The sequence below is a fragment of the Oratosquilla oratoria genome, chromosome 23, assembly GCF_046742065.1.
Source record: "Oratosquilla oratoria isolate Oo_2021 chromosome 23, ASM4674206v1, whole genome shotgun sequence".
NCBI lineage: Eukaryota > Metazoa > Arthropoda > Malacostraca > Stomatopoda > Squillidae > Oratosquilla > Oratosquilla oratoria.
The window spans coordinates 56029699-56047198 of record NC_134799.1 but is presented as its reverse complement, the minus strand read 5'-3'; the positions used below and the strand labels follow the sequence as shown (position 1 = coordinate 56047198).

The 17500-nt window shown below is 41.4% G+C and overlaps 1 protein-coding gene across 1 annotated transcript in view; it reads left to right on the top strand.

Moving 5' to 3' along the window:
• The window catches only part of LOC143038124 (uncharacterized), a 588663-nt gene that overhangs the window by 287369 nt on the left and 283794 nt on the right, over positions 1-17500 (top strand). Inside the window, exons 5-6 of the mRNA XM_076207122.1 lie at positions 2207-2302; positions 15151-15324. Coding sequence (XP_076063237.1) covers positions 2207-2302; positions 15151-15324 — 270 coding nt within the window. The remainder of the gene's footprint in view (positions 1-2206; positions 2303-15150; positions 15325-17500) is intronic.

Below are 17500 nucleotides of genomic sequence, written 5' to 3'. Positions count from 1 at the left end.
CCACGCACACACACACACACACACACACACACACACACACACACACACACACACACACACACACACACACACACACACACACACACACACATATATATATATATATATATATATATTGAACATTTTTAGAAGCTCTGCCATGGGATTCGAACCCTGACCCGTGCGTCCATAATCACGAAGCCAAGACGCTAGCAACCATCCTACATGTGATGGTTCAAACTGTCTTTAACATACACACACACACACACACACACACACACACACACACACACACACACACACACACACACACACACACACACATATATATATATATATATATATATATATATATATATATATGTATATATATATATATATATATATATATATATATATATATGTATATATATATATATTACTGGTGAGAAATGTAGTAACACATTTGTAATTCACAACTATCACCACAGTCGGACGAAAGAAAGGGTTGAGTAAGCGAGAACTATATATTTCGATTGCTAACTGCAACCCTCTTCAGTAATACGAAGAGGATTGCAGTTAGCAATCGAAATATATAGTTTCGCTTACGCAACTCTTTCTTTCGTCCGACTGTGGCTCATTGTCTGTTTCCAGCATCGCTGTTACATATTTATACCCGTTGCACTGAGATCTGGCCGTTAGGGCGGAGCACTGGGAGTTCCCCTGTGGTGCCACATATAATTATTCTATAATTTCATTTTATTTTATAATTCTATTTTATAATTTTATAATGTTGCCTCATATGATTATATTATAATTTTTTGTCACACACCACCACTGAGGTAAAAATCAAAGCAATGTTTTCTATACAAAGGTTTCGTTTCTTTAAGTCTAGATATGGCATATGTGCATGAGAGAGCGACGTTGCCGCTACATCTAATCTCTGGCCCCGCCCCCCTCACACTGCATTCAGAAAACATTGCATCCACATGCACGTTCTCGCCATGGATGCCCACATGTGGCAACACCGGGAAATCTCCTAGCCCCGCCTTATCGGTCATTTCTCCTTGCGCTGACTATAGTATTACTGATTGGAGGTTTGAAAAGTTTCGGGAAAAAGTTGACAGGAGTGCGACAAAAATCCATGACGCTCCGTAGGTGTATGGAGCGATGGGCAAGGTTTGTAACGTTTCAAGAAGAAGGTTAATTTGATTAAGTTGATTAGTTAACTGACGAGGCTAATATTGATAACGTATAAATCAATACTGTGTGTGTGTGTGTGTGTGTGTGTGTGTGTGTGTGTGTGTGTGTGTGTGTGTGTGTGTGTGTGTGTGTGTGTGTGTGTGTGTGTGTGTGTGTGTGTGTGAGGGAAAGATTCACCATGGTCTTGGATCACGTGTTGGAATCGTGATTGACTGCTATTTCCCTCACGGAAAAGAGCTCAGAGCTCATACGAGTATATGACCGATCTATGGATAATCCTGTGACCTTACACGCACACATACACCCAACTCCCTGCCCACGAGAGTTGGAGTAACGACTCGTAGAGCATTGATACTGAAATTATTTCAGCTCTGTGCGGGATTCGAACCCGGACCACCGTAGTGGCGGCCGGGAATTCTACCACTGCGCCATCGAGTCGTGTATATGTCGCTCATTCATTTCAACAATGACATAACTCAAAAATTGAAGATTTTGAGTTATTTATACCACTGAATTTGCCATTTTCTATATTTGTGGTAAGAACGCCATAACTCTAGTATCAAAACTGGCCGCTAGATGTCGCTCAAGGCAATAACGTCATAATTCCAAATCTATTTTTCAAATAGGCACAAAGCATGTTTATAATAAATGTATTTTTTAATATGAGATGTCATGTACTACATTTAATCATGAAATAAAAATTCATTTGCTAAATACCTCGTTTAAAAGTTCCATGGGAGACTGTATTATATAATTAAAAGTTGATTTTGCTTCTCCTGAAAAGTAGCATTTTTTTTTAGTAATGTCAGTGTTGAAATGAATGAGCGATGTGTGTGTGTGTGTGTGTGTGTGTGTGTGTGTGTGTGTGTGTGTGTGTGTGTGTGTGTGTGTGTGTGTGTGTGTGTGTGTGTGTGTGTGTGTGTGTGTGTGTGTGTGCGCGCCCGCGCGTGTGTGTGTTAATTTCCCCCACCCCAACCCAACGCTCATTCATTCCTCAACATGTCCTGACCCCACGTGACCTTGTGCTCTTCTCCCTCCCCGCCAGGTCATCTCCAACCTGAAGACCCGACGCCTGAACGTGTTCTACCACATCAAGGAGGACACCAAAACTCACCAGATTTCCTTCCAGCTGCCCGAAAAGGTAAGCCACTTCGTCGTTGTCATCGGGAAGATGAAGGTCAAACAGTTCCAGTCTCCCATTCAGGGTGACCAGATTTTGGAAACTGAAATATGGGAGAACCTAAACAGGAGAGGTATGTGGACAATGTGTGCTGGATATGTGAAGCGCATAAAACAAGCTCGCAGCTCCAGGACCTGTTCCATTGACGTGTACAGTCTTTTTTTCTTATTATCTATTTTGCTTTGATAATGTGTCCATTGTATATTTTGTATATTGTGACTAACTTACTCGAATTCTACAACACAGTTATCTCGAATTATGACAAAAGAAACAATATAGATTTAATATATCTAGACTTTGCAAAAGCTTTTGATACCGTCCCACACGAAAGACTACTTACTAAATTAGCTTTGCATGGAATAAGTGGTAGCCTATTAGGTTGGACTAGTAATTGGTTGAATGGTCGAAAACAGAGAGTTGTTTTAAATGTAAAAACTTCTGGATGGAAAAGTGTTGCAAGTGGAGTTCCTCAGGGTTCCGTTCTTGGGACACTTCTATTCATAGTATATATAAATGATATAGACCATGGACTAAAATCTACTGTTTCCAAATTTGCTGATGATACAAAACTGTGCGGAGTGGCAAATGATCACTCAAACCAATTAGATATTCAAGAAGATTTAGATCAATTACAGCAATGGTCTGAAAAGTGGCTAATGAAATTTAACACAAGTAAATGCAACGTAATGCACATAGGTAAAAATAACAGTAAGTACGATTACAAGTTATTTGGAAATTCGTTAACAAAAGTGGATAGTGAAAAAGATCTCGGCGTAATTATCAGTAACGACCTCAAATCATCCAAGCAGTGTATTTCAGCCTCTGAGAAAGCAAATAAGATTCTGGGACTGATTGCGCGATCTTTTGATTTCAAAAGTCCATCACTCATTAACAAGCTATATAAATCGTTAGTTCGTCCACATTTGGAATATGCTATTTCCGTATGGTCACCGAATCTCATTAAAGACATTGACAGACTGGAAAAAGTACAACGGCGAGCCACAAAACTGATTCCAAATATCAAAAATAAATCATACGAAAATCGACTAAAACACATGAATCTGTTTTCCCTAAAAAAGCGTAGACTCAGAGGTGACTTGATACAGGTCTTTAAGATTTTAAAGGGAATTGACAACATCAAAAGTGACCAAATTTTCACATTGAATGAGAATCAGACAAGAAACAATGGTCTCAAACTGTCCGGAAATAGATTCAATTTGGAAGTAGGTAGAAACAACTTTGCCAACCGTGTAGTTAATGAGTGGAATAAACTTCCTGCACAGGTAGTGCAATGTAGTTCAGTTCAAAGCTTTAAGAATCATTTAGATAAATACCTAAGTAAGATGCTGTAATGATTATAATTTATCTTATATTATTTGTTTTTGTTTTGTTATCATTTGTCTGTCTGATTTTTCATTTATTATTAGTTATATGTCAATTTACTATCATTTACTATTTACCTGTTTGTTTATTATTTAACTATACCTATGCATTTATTTGTGTATTTTATTTGTTATTTACATTATTATAGTTTTTTTATTTATTGTTTTATTATTATGATTTTTTTCTCGCATCCGACCTAGATATGGACCAAAAGGTCTCCTGTCGGCATGCTCCGCCTTTGTAATCCTTTGTTTCAAGCAGCAATGTATTACATATGTTGAAACATTACAACTTTGCGACAATTTATATTTTGCAGGTTTAAAAGGATTACAAAAGTAAAAGCGGTTTACCGTGATATATTAAGTTTAATACAGAAAAAAAAAAATGTAGATGATGAAAACATCCCACAGCAAATGCTAGGTCATCAATGCAAACATTAAGTCATCACTGCAAACGGTGCTACCGTGCTGCAAACGTTGCTAAAACGCTACAAACGTTGCTATCTCTCTGCAAACGTTACTACCTCGCTACACACGTTTGAATCTCGCTGCAAACGTTGCTACCTCGCCACAAACGTTGGTGATTTGCTACAAACGTTGCTAACCTCGCTGCAAACGTTGCTACCTCGTTACAAACGTTTGAATCTCGCTGCAAACGTTGCTACCTCTCCACAAACGTTGGTAATATGCTGCAAACGTTGCTACATCGCTGCAAACGTTGCTACCTGGCTACAAACGTTGCTACCTCGCTATAAACGTTGCTATCTCACTGCAAACGTCAGAACTTCGTTCTAAACTTTAGTACCAAGGTTTTGACAAGCAAATTAATTCTTGCATATCGGAAGACATCCTCCGAAGCCCAATTTGACAAAGGTCTCGTTATCCCGACAAACTTGAGGTCTTTAGGTCAAGCGGAGATGTCGTTAGCTCTCGTCTAAGAACCGCTGCAAGTATCATGGCGACGACATACCACCTGCGTGACCATAAAGCTTTTTGCGAATGGTATTACCCGTTTGAGCACCGCCCTGACACTTTCCATAAAAATAAAATCACCGTGGCGATTTAAAATCCACTTTTAACAAATTTTGCCATATTTGGAGGTAACGTCTTGACTTTTCCTATTAGGACATATGCAAAAGTACTTATACAACGATAACTATGAGAAAAGGTGCGTTAAACATACTTGCATCATGATAGTATCTTCTTATACAATTATCTGAAACGAAAAGTTCATCATTTGTGTATAATCCTAGTTATGATCTACAGGCGACATATGGAAACTGACGAAGGTGATGGAGACAAAGCATTCTACGAAGAGCTATAGGAAGATCAATACTGGGAGCAATGCTGAGATAGGAAGAAGGAAAGCGGGGTGACAGAGAAGGAAGGGAAATATATTACAGCCGCGATAAGGGAGTCGAAGTGGAATTGGACAGAGGCGTAAGATAAACAAGAGGATGGATGATGGAGCCATTCTGTTACTGATCGAACGCCCCGGTAGGAAATGCATGAATGAGGAGGATAAGACAGGAAGTGATGAACCAATAGAGAAGTCTGCAGGAATGACGTATTTGAGGATGAAGTAATCGTGCAATTCAGGGAAATGTTTGGGAGAGGCCTTTGTTTAGTATCAATACACATCCATATATGTATATGCGTAAGTAACCACTAGGGAAAGTAAACTAACGAAGCAGAGCGCTCTCGTATATTTACTATTTACTATTTACCTGTTTGTTTATTATTTAACTATACCTATGCATTTATGTATTTTATTTATTATTTACATTATTATAGTTTTTATTTATTATTTTATTATTATTATTATGATTTTTTTCTCATCCGACCTAGATATGGACCAAAAGATCTCCTGTCGGCATGCTCCGCCTTTGTAATCCTTTGTAAATCCTTTGTATAATTACATCTTCGGTGAAGATGTAATTATACGAAAGCGCTCTCTGAAGATGTAATTATACGAAAGCGCTCTGCTTCGTTAGTTTATTTTTCCTAGTGGTTACTTACGCTTTTGTTAACACACGCTCCTAGTGTTTTATTGCATATATGTATATGTATTGATACACGGAACTTGTACGTGGATCTACTTAATTTTAGTATATAGGAAAAGACCCACTCTCATGGAATTCCGTCCCAGTTTCTACTTGTCCAACATGTTTAATGTCATTTTGTGTCTCCCGATTGTCTTTTTTTAGCTTATTCCAAAACCTTACAAAGTTGTGTGGAAACCCGTTCCTTAATAACGTGTGTGTTTGTGCGTGTGTGTGTGTGTGTGTGTGTGTGTGTGTGTGTGTGTGTGTGTGTGTGTGTGTGTGTGTGTGTGTGTGTGTGTGTGTGTGTGTGTGTGTGTGTGTGTGCGTGTGTGTGTGTGTGCGTGTGTGTGTGTGTGCGTGTGTTTAATCCTGAGGCGCGTGGTGAATTCATTCTTAGACGGTTGACGCTGGAGACTGGAAACGATACTTACGGAGGGAGACACTTCCTCGTTATGTCGAGAACTCTTGAGCTGACAATGGGCCCCGGCCTTCGTTGACCTTTTTTTCGTTACCAGTAAAGATAACGATTTCTTTCTTCGCAATATCATTAAAGGTAACACCCATTATAAACATCACCTGGTTTGTTTGTTTGTTTTTCTTCATAGATTAAGAATCAACACCAAGACAATTGCATTTTAGATTATATCAGTCCTGTGTTCCCTCTTGGGATTGGCGTTTATGGCCACCGTACAAATATTGACCCAAACAACTAATTTTCTCTAGTTGGGGAGAGTATATTAAGGAAAATTCACAAATGATTTGATCACTTATAAAACAGCTATCACAAACGAGAAAGTCATTATCGGCACAAAACTGTCAACTCAAAATTCACAAAGACCCAAACAGCTAATTTTCTGTAGTTAGGTAGAGGATATTAAGGAAAATCCACAAGTGATTTGATCACTTATAAAGCAGCTATCATAAACGAGAAAGTCATTATCGACAGAAAACGGTCAACTCAAAATTCACAAAGAAAAAGAAAATCAGGATACTCCCCTATCAATTTACAACGGACAATAAGCAATCCAAACGGTGTTACCGAAATATACATCAATTGTGCTCGTACTACGCCATAATCCTAATGACAAATTCTAACTGCCACAGTAAACGATAACATCAGCGATTTGGATCGTAACTTCAAAAAGAACATCAACATTGACATTGATAATTCATCGCTTTAAGAGATCACGATCTAGACGAGCTAACTATTTGAAGAACGAAGAATGAATATCGTTTATTCAGAACTCATCCACCCTAACCTGACATTAGCGATTTAGATCGTAACTTTAAAAAGAACATCAACATTGACATCGATACTTCATCGCTTTAAGAGATCACGATCCAGACGAGCTAACTATTTGAAAAACGAAGAATAAATACCGTTTATTCAGAACTCATCCACCCTAACCTGACCCCACCCAACACGATAACAACCTCAGTCTATCCACAACCCACAGCGACATGCACACCCCACTTAACCTCATTCACTGTGCAAGTTGTCAGTGGACCCGTCCAATGCATGGCACAGTCACGCGTCTTCATGAAGTCCATAAACTTACAATACATGTCAGGCCAATTACACACGACTCCCTTACTGGTCTGCATTCCAGGGACGTTATGACGAGTTCCGGCAGACAGTTATTGCCTACGGCAGAGCCCCGGTCCCTCCCCAGATCGATTCGGATCAGCAGCTAAACCTGGAATGCGTCCCAAGAAAGACCTTAGCGGCCTCGAAATTAGCGCATGCGAGGCTCGCTCGTGGCCCTGCGAGAATTGGCCCTATCCACGACACGGCCACAGTCAATAGAAGACAAACATGCGCGCGCAAGCGCACACACACACACACACACACGCACACACACACACACACACACACACACACACACACACACACACACACACACACACACACACACACACACACACACACACACACACACACACACACACACACACACACACACACACACACACACACACACACACACATACACACACATACACTCGGTAGCGCGGTTGGTACAGTCTCAGACTGTTAGCACGGGGGTGACGGCGGTACCTGGTTCGAATCCTGCCCAGGGCTGAAATCATTTCAGTATCGCTGGGCTTCGAGTCGTTACTCCGACTGTCGTGGGTGGGGAGTTGGGGGGGTGCGTGTAAGATCATAGCATTACCCATAGATCGCTCATACGAGCTCTGAGCTCTCTTCCGGGAGGGAAATAGCTGTCGATCACGAGTCCAACACGTGATCCAAAAGACCCAGGTGAATAGGTGAACACACACACACACACACACACACACACACACACACACACACACACACACACACACACACACACACACACACACACACACGCACACACACCATATTTATATCCATATTCATAACGACGGTTACCACGAGTTTCACTAACTGGAAACATAAGCCCCAGTTGTTCAGTACCAAGGAGCAATTCTCAGGCTCTTCCATATATCCCTTGTGGAAGAAGCTGATAACTGTCCGTGTTGTGTCATTGTATTCTTGTATCAGTGGCTGAACAGAAAGGAAGCAGTCACAGGTTACCACTTTTCCTTATGACATTGTCAAGTGGATGCGGGGGGGGGGGGGTGAGGAAGTATGTATCAGAAAAAATATGACGCAGCCCGAAGGGATTTCTCCCCGTCTTCTCTTTTTTCTGCATGAGGGGACGGAGAGGGGGGGTCGCTGAATTTATGAAGCGACCTTGCTGTGGATGTGCTGTGTCTTGCGACACTGCTTCTGACCCAGGGCAGTGGATAGGATGCAGGGATGACCCGTCATCCAAGAGGTGCCAAGATAAGAGGGAGAGAGGAGGGTGGAGGGGAGTGGAATATTTAGGAAATGGAATGGGTGGGAGTGGTTTCTATGCCTTTTTCTTTTTGGTTAGCCCTCGTGTAAGGGGGAAAAAGCCTTTGGTATATGTATGTATGTATTTTCAAGTTCAGGAAGGAAGGAAGGAAGGTAAGAGCCGGCGTGTAACATTAGCAAGGTCATGCGGTCTTATATACGATGAAATTTACGTGCCAAACCACCTCGTAGAGTTTACAACGGCGAAAAATAAAAGGACAATATAACAGAATAATAGTAGTGATGATTGAAAAGAAAAAAGAAAACAAAAATATGATGAATGAATAGATACATTATCAAAATAACAGATAAATGAAAATTAAAACAAATCCTTACTGTCGTGCATAAAAACATCATTGACCTCATTCTTCTGCAAATACATTCCGTCCAAATTTGTGTAATTTAGGTCGAAAAAATAAAAGTATCTGTTCTTTTTTACTGTAATGAATATTACTATGCTTGCAATACCTGAGGCACAAAAAACAATAAAATAGAAAAAAAAATCAAGTATATTAAAATGGCTGATACAGGGTTGAAAAATAATATTCAAGAGTATAAGTGTTTTGCTCATAACTGTATCCATACAGAACATCAGTAGAACCTACATATTTGCCTGAAAACCAGATTCTTTTGAAAATATCGTAAAAATAGCTAAAACAGTATAACCATTTTATATTTACAAACTAAATAGTAAAAAAAAATAGAGTGTTATTTGTATGCTATTGATAAATAATATTAAAGATACTTATCATTCAATGACAATAAAAGATAATCGTAAATTAGTCAATGATAATTAATTATCAATGATGATATCACGTGTTCTCTGATTACAATGTATAATCATTCGTGTATTTCCTTCCTATGTCTCGTGGGTATTTTCGTTTTACAAGAAATGCGACCCCAACAAAACACAAGGGCAAAAATTTCGTTTCTTTTTGAAGTTTTCTTACGTATGTTTTCATCCATAGGGAATCAAAATGGCTGGTGAAACCAGTAGCAAAAGTTATCTTTCAAAAATATTTAACAAAACTCCCTGTAAAAAGAAAAGCTGACCCTGCCCCAGAGTTTAGATAAAAAAAAATCCCCCACATTGATGTACTTAGATATCCATCTCATTAGAAGCACAATAAATGTAAAACAAACATAAAGACTCAGGAAAACAATAAAAAAAAAAGCCATTAACGTTCTGCACGAAAAGTTAGGTCAATAAAAAACCCATTCCACTCGTGTATACAAAACTTGGCTGGCCAGGTATATCATGGTATAGAACTAATATAAAATTTCTAGGTATACTTATCCTATACACGTCATATTTCTACACATCCAAAGGGGGGCAAATTTACCCTAAGATTGGGCATCATTGGTCTAGATAACACAGCCGTGACGTCATGTCGTCTCAGTTGCTGCACTGGATTCGGTACTGCCGAGACCCATAGGAACAATACCTTTCGCCTTACTTATTTCTCTTTTATCTTAGCTTCTCGTGGGAGAGGGGTCATTGCTGTTTCCCGACCACTGACCGGATCAGAAGCAATGCAGGAAGACACAGTTTAATTTCATGTTACATTTCATTCTAATCCTTGACTTTACTGTTCTATATACGACATGGCCACTCTCACATAAGTTCATGAACATTTAAGTCCATATTTAGAGACTGTTTTTGCTCTACTGGTACACACACACGCGCGCGCGCTCGCGCGACCACAACATAAATGGGGTAGAGAATAGCTAGGTGAGGGTGATATATTTCCTCTCTAATTCCAGCATCATATTCCAAAGACGAGTTACGCCAACTTTTGCAAAATGCACAATCGAGATCTGGAGGTTGTAAACGGTGTATATCAATGAAATAACTGAGCGAATAACGTAAAAAAAACGTGAAAAAGGCTCACCCAAGAAAGATATCTGGACTCTTGAAGAAAAGAAAAATGGAAGTAGTAAAAAATAAAAGGAAAGTAGAAGATATAAGAAAGAAAGAAAAAGATGGCGGCTTACTGTCCTCAAAATATAACCTAAACTCATTAACATTACACCATTACAAAGGATCACAAAGGCGGAGCATGCCGACAGAAGACCTTTTGGTCCATATCTAGGTCGGATGCGAAAAAAATCATAATGATAAACAAATAAATGAATAAATAGAAACAATAATAATGTAAATAATAGATAGAATAAATAAATACATAGGTATAGTTAGATAATAAGCAGGTAAATAGTAAATAGTAATAAATTGACATAACTAATAATAAATGAGAATCAAACAAATGATAAAAAACAAACGGACAAATGATAACAAAACAAATAAACAAATAATATAAAATAAGTGATAGTCATTACAGCATCTTGCTTAGGTGTTTATCTAAATGATTCTTAAAGCTCCGAACTGAACTACATTGCACTGCCTCTGCAGGAAGTTTATTCCATTCATTAACTACACGGTTGGCGAAGTTGTTTCTACCCACTTCCAAATTACAGTATGTACTTCCAAAGTACAGTATAAGAACATAAGAATAAAGGAGACTGCAAGAGACCATAAGGCCTACACTTGGCAGCTCCGTATCCATCACCACCTGTCATCCCCATCCATAAAGTTGTCTAATCGTTTTTTAAAACAACTGATAGTTTCAGTGCTTACTACATGGTTACTAAGTTTATTCCATTCATCGACCACCCTATTAGTAAACCAATTCTTGCCTATTTCCTTCTTAAATCTATATTTGCCCAGTTTATACCCATTACTGCGAGTCCTGCCCTGTTGTTTTATTATGATGACCTTGTTTGCATCACCCTTGTTATAGCCTTTGATCCACTTGAACACTTCTATTAGATCACCCCGCACTCTGCGTCTTTCCAGAGAGTGTAAGTTTAGGTGCCTAAGCCTCTCTTCGTAAGGCAAATTTCTGAGTCCATGTATCATTTTGGTCATTCTTCTCTGTACTCACAACCTGCACCTTTGCATACACCGATTCATAAATAACCACTCGTTTTCCTCCCACTACCATCACTGAACCCAATGTCGCCGAACACCCAGTATCTTTGTCTCCTAAACCCGGCCCTTCATCCAGCAATCCGCTATCCATCATTCTCTCTAGTCGTCTATCTGCCTTCAGGCAACAGTTTCCCTCCCTGACTCTATACCATCGCGTTCAAACTAATACCCTCCCCAAAAGGAATTACTCCCCCCTCCCCCCTATCTCCCCTCTTCCTCCTCCCCACTCCGTTCCGTGATTGCCCCAGTGGGCCAATGGCCCACCCTAGTTTTCGTCGTCCTCTCCTTTCCCGCCCACCTCCCCCCCCCCCATGCCTCTCGCTCAGGCCAATTCCATCAACTCCCCCCCACCCACCCACCCGCTCCCCGGGGCAAAACACAATATTCAATTACCTCCTCCGGCTCCTCACTCCTCCACACTCCCTTCAACCTATCCTCTCCTCTCCTCTCCTTAAAAATCACCCTGCTAGCCTCGTCATTCCTTCAACACGGGGATTCACTCAATTCTGGCTAGAAATGGATGACATTTATTTTGCCTCATTTCTTTCCGTGGGTGTTATGCACACAGCGGAATAGAATAGCTTAGCGTCAGCTACAACAAGGGAATATAAACCTTACTCGCTCGGAAAGGATCACTGAAGTTACCACTCGCTCGGAAATGATGATTAAAGCTATCGCGCATATGCTATTAATGTGTGGGTGGTCACGGAAATGAACAATTCATAACAAGTACTTGCACCGTAAGTAAATGATTAAGATGCGTTAGATTTACAGACAGAATATTGGAATGTTTGTGTATATAGCTCTGGCTGAAATCACGCAAGTTTAATGTTGCCAAGGGGGAGTCTGGAGTCCCCCCCCCTCTCTCTCTCTCTCTCTCTCTCTCTCTCTCTCTCTCTCTCTCTCTCTCTCTCTCTCTCTCTCTCTCTCTCTCTCTCTCTCTCTCTCTCTCTCTCTCTCTCTCTCTCTCTCTCTCTCTCTCTCTCTCTCTCTCTCTCTCTCTCTCTCTCTCTCTCTCTCTCTCTCTCTCTCTCTCTCTCTCTCTCTCTCTCTCTCTCTCACACTCTCTGATCTCCTGAAAGCTAATCTCTCTCTCTCTCTCTCTCTCTCTCTCTCTCTCTCTCTCTCTCTCTCTCTCTCTCTCTCTCTCTCTCTCAAAGTAGCCAGGAATCTCTCATCTCTACCAACCCCTTTCTCTGATCTCCTGAAAGCTAATCTCACCCTACTGATGCTATGATCACCTGATCTTGTATTTCATTCGATAAATACATTATTTCCTTCCGCTTCTTGCAAATCCATCCACCTCCCAATGTCCCGTTCCTAAACCACGTCCTCCCTCCCTCTCTGAATCCCTCCCCCCAAATTATTGACATAGGGCTTCCCTCTCTTCCTTACCTTTCGTGCAACACAATTTCCCTTTCCCCTTTCCTAAACCTGCTGCCTTTCTCCCTCCTTTCCCTTTCCCCTTTCCTAAAACTACTACCTTTCTCCCTTCTTTCCCGGCCCTGTTCCCGGCCCTATTCCCGGCCCTCTTCCCGGCCCTATTCCCGGCCAAACTCTTGACAATATAACACTGCGTGGTCGCTTCCACCTTAACACATTTCAATCTCGTTGCCATTTAGCTCCTTCTCCTCTTACTCTTTTTCCTTCCATTCCTCTTCCACTTATCCATCTCTCTCTCTCTCTCTCTCTCTCTCTCTCTCTCTCTCTCTCTCTCTCTCTCTCTCTCTCTCTCTCTCTCTCTCTCTCTCTCTCTCTCTCTCTCTCTCTCTCTCTCTCTCTCTCTCTCTCTCTCTCTCTCTCTCTCTCTCTCTCTCTCTCTCTTCCTCTTCCACTTATCAATCTCTCTCTTTCTCTCTCTCTCTCTCTCTCTCTCTCTCTCTCTCTCTCTCTCTCTCTCTCTCTCTCTCTCTCTCTCTCTCTCTCTCTCTCTCTCTCTCTCTCTCTCTCTCTCTCCCATTTCTTCACCTTTCTCTTACTATCCCTCTTTCATTCTCTCTCTCTTTTTTTCTCTCCTTCCTCTTTGTCTTCCATCGCCTCTTTATCTTCCCTCCTCTTTTCTTACTGCTGCTGTTCCCTTGTCTTCTTTCTATCTCTGCGCCTCTCACATTATTTTTTTTACCTCTAGTTCTTTTATTTCTACCACTATATTTTGCCTTTAATTCTCTATTCCATTTTTCCTATTTTTCATTTTCATTTCTTTCCCCCTCTTCCTCCCATTCCTGCACCATTTTCTTGCCTCTCTTTTCTTCTACTACCAGACTACCTTTTCCTCTGCCTCTTTATCTTCCTCTTTTGTTTTTCATCTACTCTTTTTTCTCCCTCTACCTTCCCTTAATGTCCTATCACAAAGACGTCCACCAATTTCCCCTAAATTCTGCTACTTCAACACCGTATCTGATTCCTTCCTCCGTTTTCTTACATTTCTCCTCTTCCTCCTCCTCCTCTTAATCTTCTCTTCCTCTTCCCACTCCCTTGTCGACTTCCAATTACGCCTCCACCCTTCACGCACGGAGACGACTCTTCTTGCTCCCCCAACGCCAGTCCCCCTTGTCACATTTTCTTCGCTTCCGTCCTCCTCGTTCTCTGCCCTCCCCATCCTTCCCTTCTCCATATGCATCCTGATCAATCTTCAGGCCCACACGCTACGTCCATCGCCTCAAACACAAACCACCTTAGTAGATCATTCTCCTTTAATTCCTTCCTTGGTGGATGGTACTCCTCTCTCCACCCTGGCTATCGTTAAAGTATTCTATTCATCTTTTTGACTTCCTTTCCTTAATATCACTTCGCCTTGCACTGAATATATCTTCTTCCATTTCCCCCGTTACTGTATATATACTAAATGTTTTTTCTTGTCATGCCATATCTATTACTCCCCTTGTCAGCGTTATTAGATACCTCCATCGTGACGTCCTCTATTAGGCGTAATACCCTTCGTCTTGAATTTCATGAAATAACTCTTTGGGTCCGTGGCGCCATCTCTATCCACTTAAAGGTACTCCTCCGAATTGCAGATTCGGTCTAACTTGAGAGAAAAAGTAAACAAGCAAGTAAACACAAATAGATAATGGAATGAAACTCAGAGAAAACGTAACATGAAGAAAATGGAAAACAACAATGTCACCTTCCAGTGAAATATTCCTTTCGTACGCCTATTCCACATCATCCCTTTCGCATGGAATGGCTACCCCTTCCCCCTCCCCCCCACACGCACCACCCATAGGTCAATCCCCCCATACAAGCACAAATACGCACAGACGAACACAACCATCAGTTTCCACTCCATACAACTGTAACGCCCTCCCAGTTCCCTCCTCTCCTCCACAACAACAGTTCCACCATCAAACGGACCCATACACCCTCCTTGCCTCCTTCCTCCCTCCATCTTCCCTCCCTCTCTCCATCTTCTCCGCATTCCTCTCTCTCTCTCTCTCTCTCTCCCCCTTTTATCCCTCTCCCTCTTCTACATTCATTCTTTTCACCATAACCAACATCTGACGCTGTGTCCGCTTCTTCTGCTGCAGGTTGGCTGGACGTGGACGCGGCTACTGCTGACGATCAACGGGACCCAGGCGCGAGTCTGGACAAACTGTGGCGACTACGACAAACAGAAGCTGGCGGGGCACGTGGACCTTCACATACCTGAAGGAGGGCTCCTTTACTTCAGGCAAGAACCCGGACTAAAGAACAAGCTCATCGTAAGTACTGTCAGCCAGTATTTTAATTCGTTCGCAGGTCCTCGCTCTCTCTCTCTCTCTCTCTCTGTCTCTCTCTCCGTGTGTGTGTGTGTGTGTGTGTGTGTGTGTGTGTGTGTGTGTGTGTGTGTGTGTGTGTGTGTGTGTGTGTGTGTGTGTGTGTGTGTGTGTGTGTGTGATTCACCATGGTCTTGGATCACGTGTTGAACTTGTGATCGACTGCTATTTTCCCTACCGTAAGAGAGCTCAGAGTTCGTATATGACTGATCTATGAGTAATGATGTGACCTTGCACGTGCACACACACCCAACTACCCGCCCACGAGAGTTGGAGTAACAACCCGCAGCGCAGCGATACTGAAATTATTTCAGCCCTGGGCGGGATTCGAACCCGGACCGCCGTAGTGGCAGCCAGGAACTCTACCAACTGCGCCACGAGTTGTGTGTGTGTGTGTGTGTGTGTGTGTGTGTGTGTGTGTGTGTGTGTGTGTGTGTGTGTGCGTGTGTGTGTGTGCGTGTGTGTGTGTATGTGTGTGTGTGTGTGTGTGTGTGTGTGTGTGTGTGTGTGTGTGTGTGTGTGTGTGTGTGTGTGTGTGTGTGTGTGTGTGTGTGTGTGTGTGTGTGTGTGTGTGTGTGTGTGTCTGTTTCTCCAACATTCCATACAAATGACCATCTATGTACTGTATATACAAAAGGAAGAGCGAGATGAAGAGTCATGTTTTAACTCTGTGAAGTTGGTGCATAAACCTGAACTATTTTTAGAGTGTACCTTTTACTCAGCTTAATCACAATCCAAGCTACCCTGTCTGATAAACTACTGAACTTGACTAAGTTACCAGCAACCTCTCGGTTGATTAAGAATCCTACTCCAGTAGATCTTTCTTTGTCCTCATCTCTATAGTAGACCAGGTAGTGACCATCTTGTAATTGTATCAGCTTTTCTTCCGTTCTTCGGACTTCGCTCAGTCCTACGATGTCCCACTTGATGTTGTCTAGTTTTTCCATTAAACTCTCCAGCCTGTGGTCTTCTGAGAGTTCTTACGTTGTAAGTATAGATCTTCATTTTCTTCATGTTGTTTTATGTCCAAGGCTTGGATATGCTTGGACAGTGCTTACTCACATTCGAGGCAATGCGGTTGGACCTTTAGGAGACGATGATCCAACAGGAACGTCTGGTTTTGTTTTGTTTGTATTGGTCATGGTTGCTATGAAGGGCTTTTGGCAGTAGTCTCACCTCCCTGCCAACTAGTTTCTGATGAGATATTTCTCTGGTGTCACATTATTCATTATATTCGGCAAAACCCTATATATCTTTAGGGTGCCCAATGGCCCACGCCGTCATTATGACGGTACCCAATATATCTATGGGGTATTTCCCTGTTCGCTATCAGAGACGTGCCAGTTAGCAGTGGGTCCGGCGACTGTGTGTGTGAGCTGCTCTTTGTCTGATCTTTCTTACAAAACCTGTTCGATATGGGTGACCCTGCAGAGGTTTCCTCTCTATCGACATGGCTTTTGTAATCATTAAGATTCTCAAGCCTATCCACCACGTCAAGGTGACAACTATATATATATATATATATATATATATATATATATATATATATATATACATATACATATATATATACATATACATATATATATATATATATATATGTGTGTGTGTGTGTGTGTGTGTGTGTGTGTGTGTGTGTGTGTGTGTGTGTGTGTGTGTGTGTGTGTGTGTGTGTGTGTGTGTGTGTGTGTGTGTGTGTGTGTGTGTTGGATGGTGTTCACAACATATGGTTACGTTCGAGCGGAGCGGTTTCTCTGGAGGCGTGGAAAACAAGCCTTAGTTCTTGTCTTTATTCGAATGAATATCTCCTGCTCTCCGAAGAGGAACGGTTCATTATATACATCAATCCGGCAAGGTTGCCGACAAGGGAAAGATATTTACATGATCGCCGTTTCCAGCGAGACTAGACATCAAAATTATTTAATTAACATACAGGAGCAACAAGAAATGATACATCACTTTGTATCATTTATATATATGTGTCAAATGTGGACTGGTGAGAACAGTTACCTTGTGGAAATTTACTGTCGAAGTGGCAATATCTTTGTTAGCAGGAACCAAGGTTTTGGTGAAAGCTATGCGCGTCCGAGATCATGACCCCAATAATTTGGAGTCTCAGGAT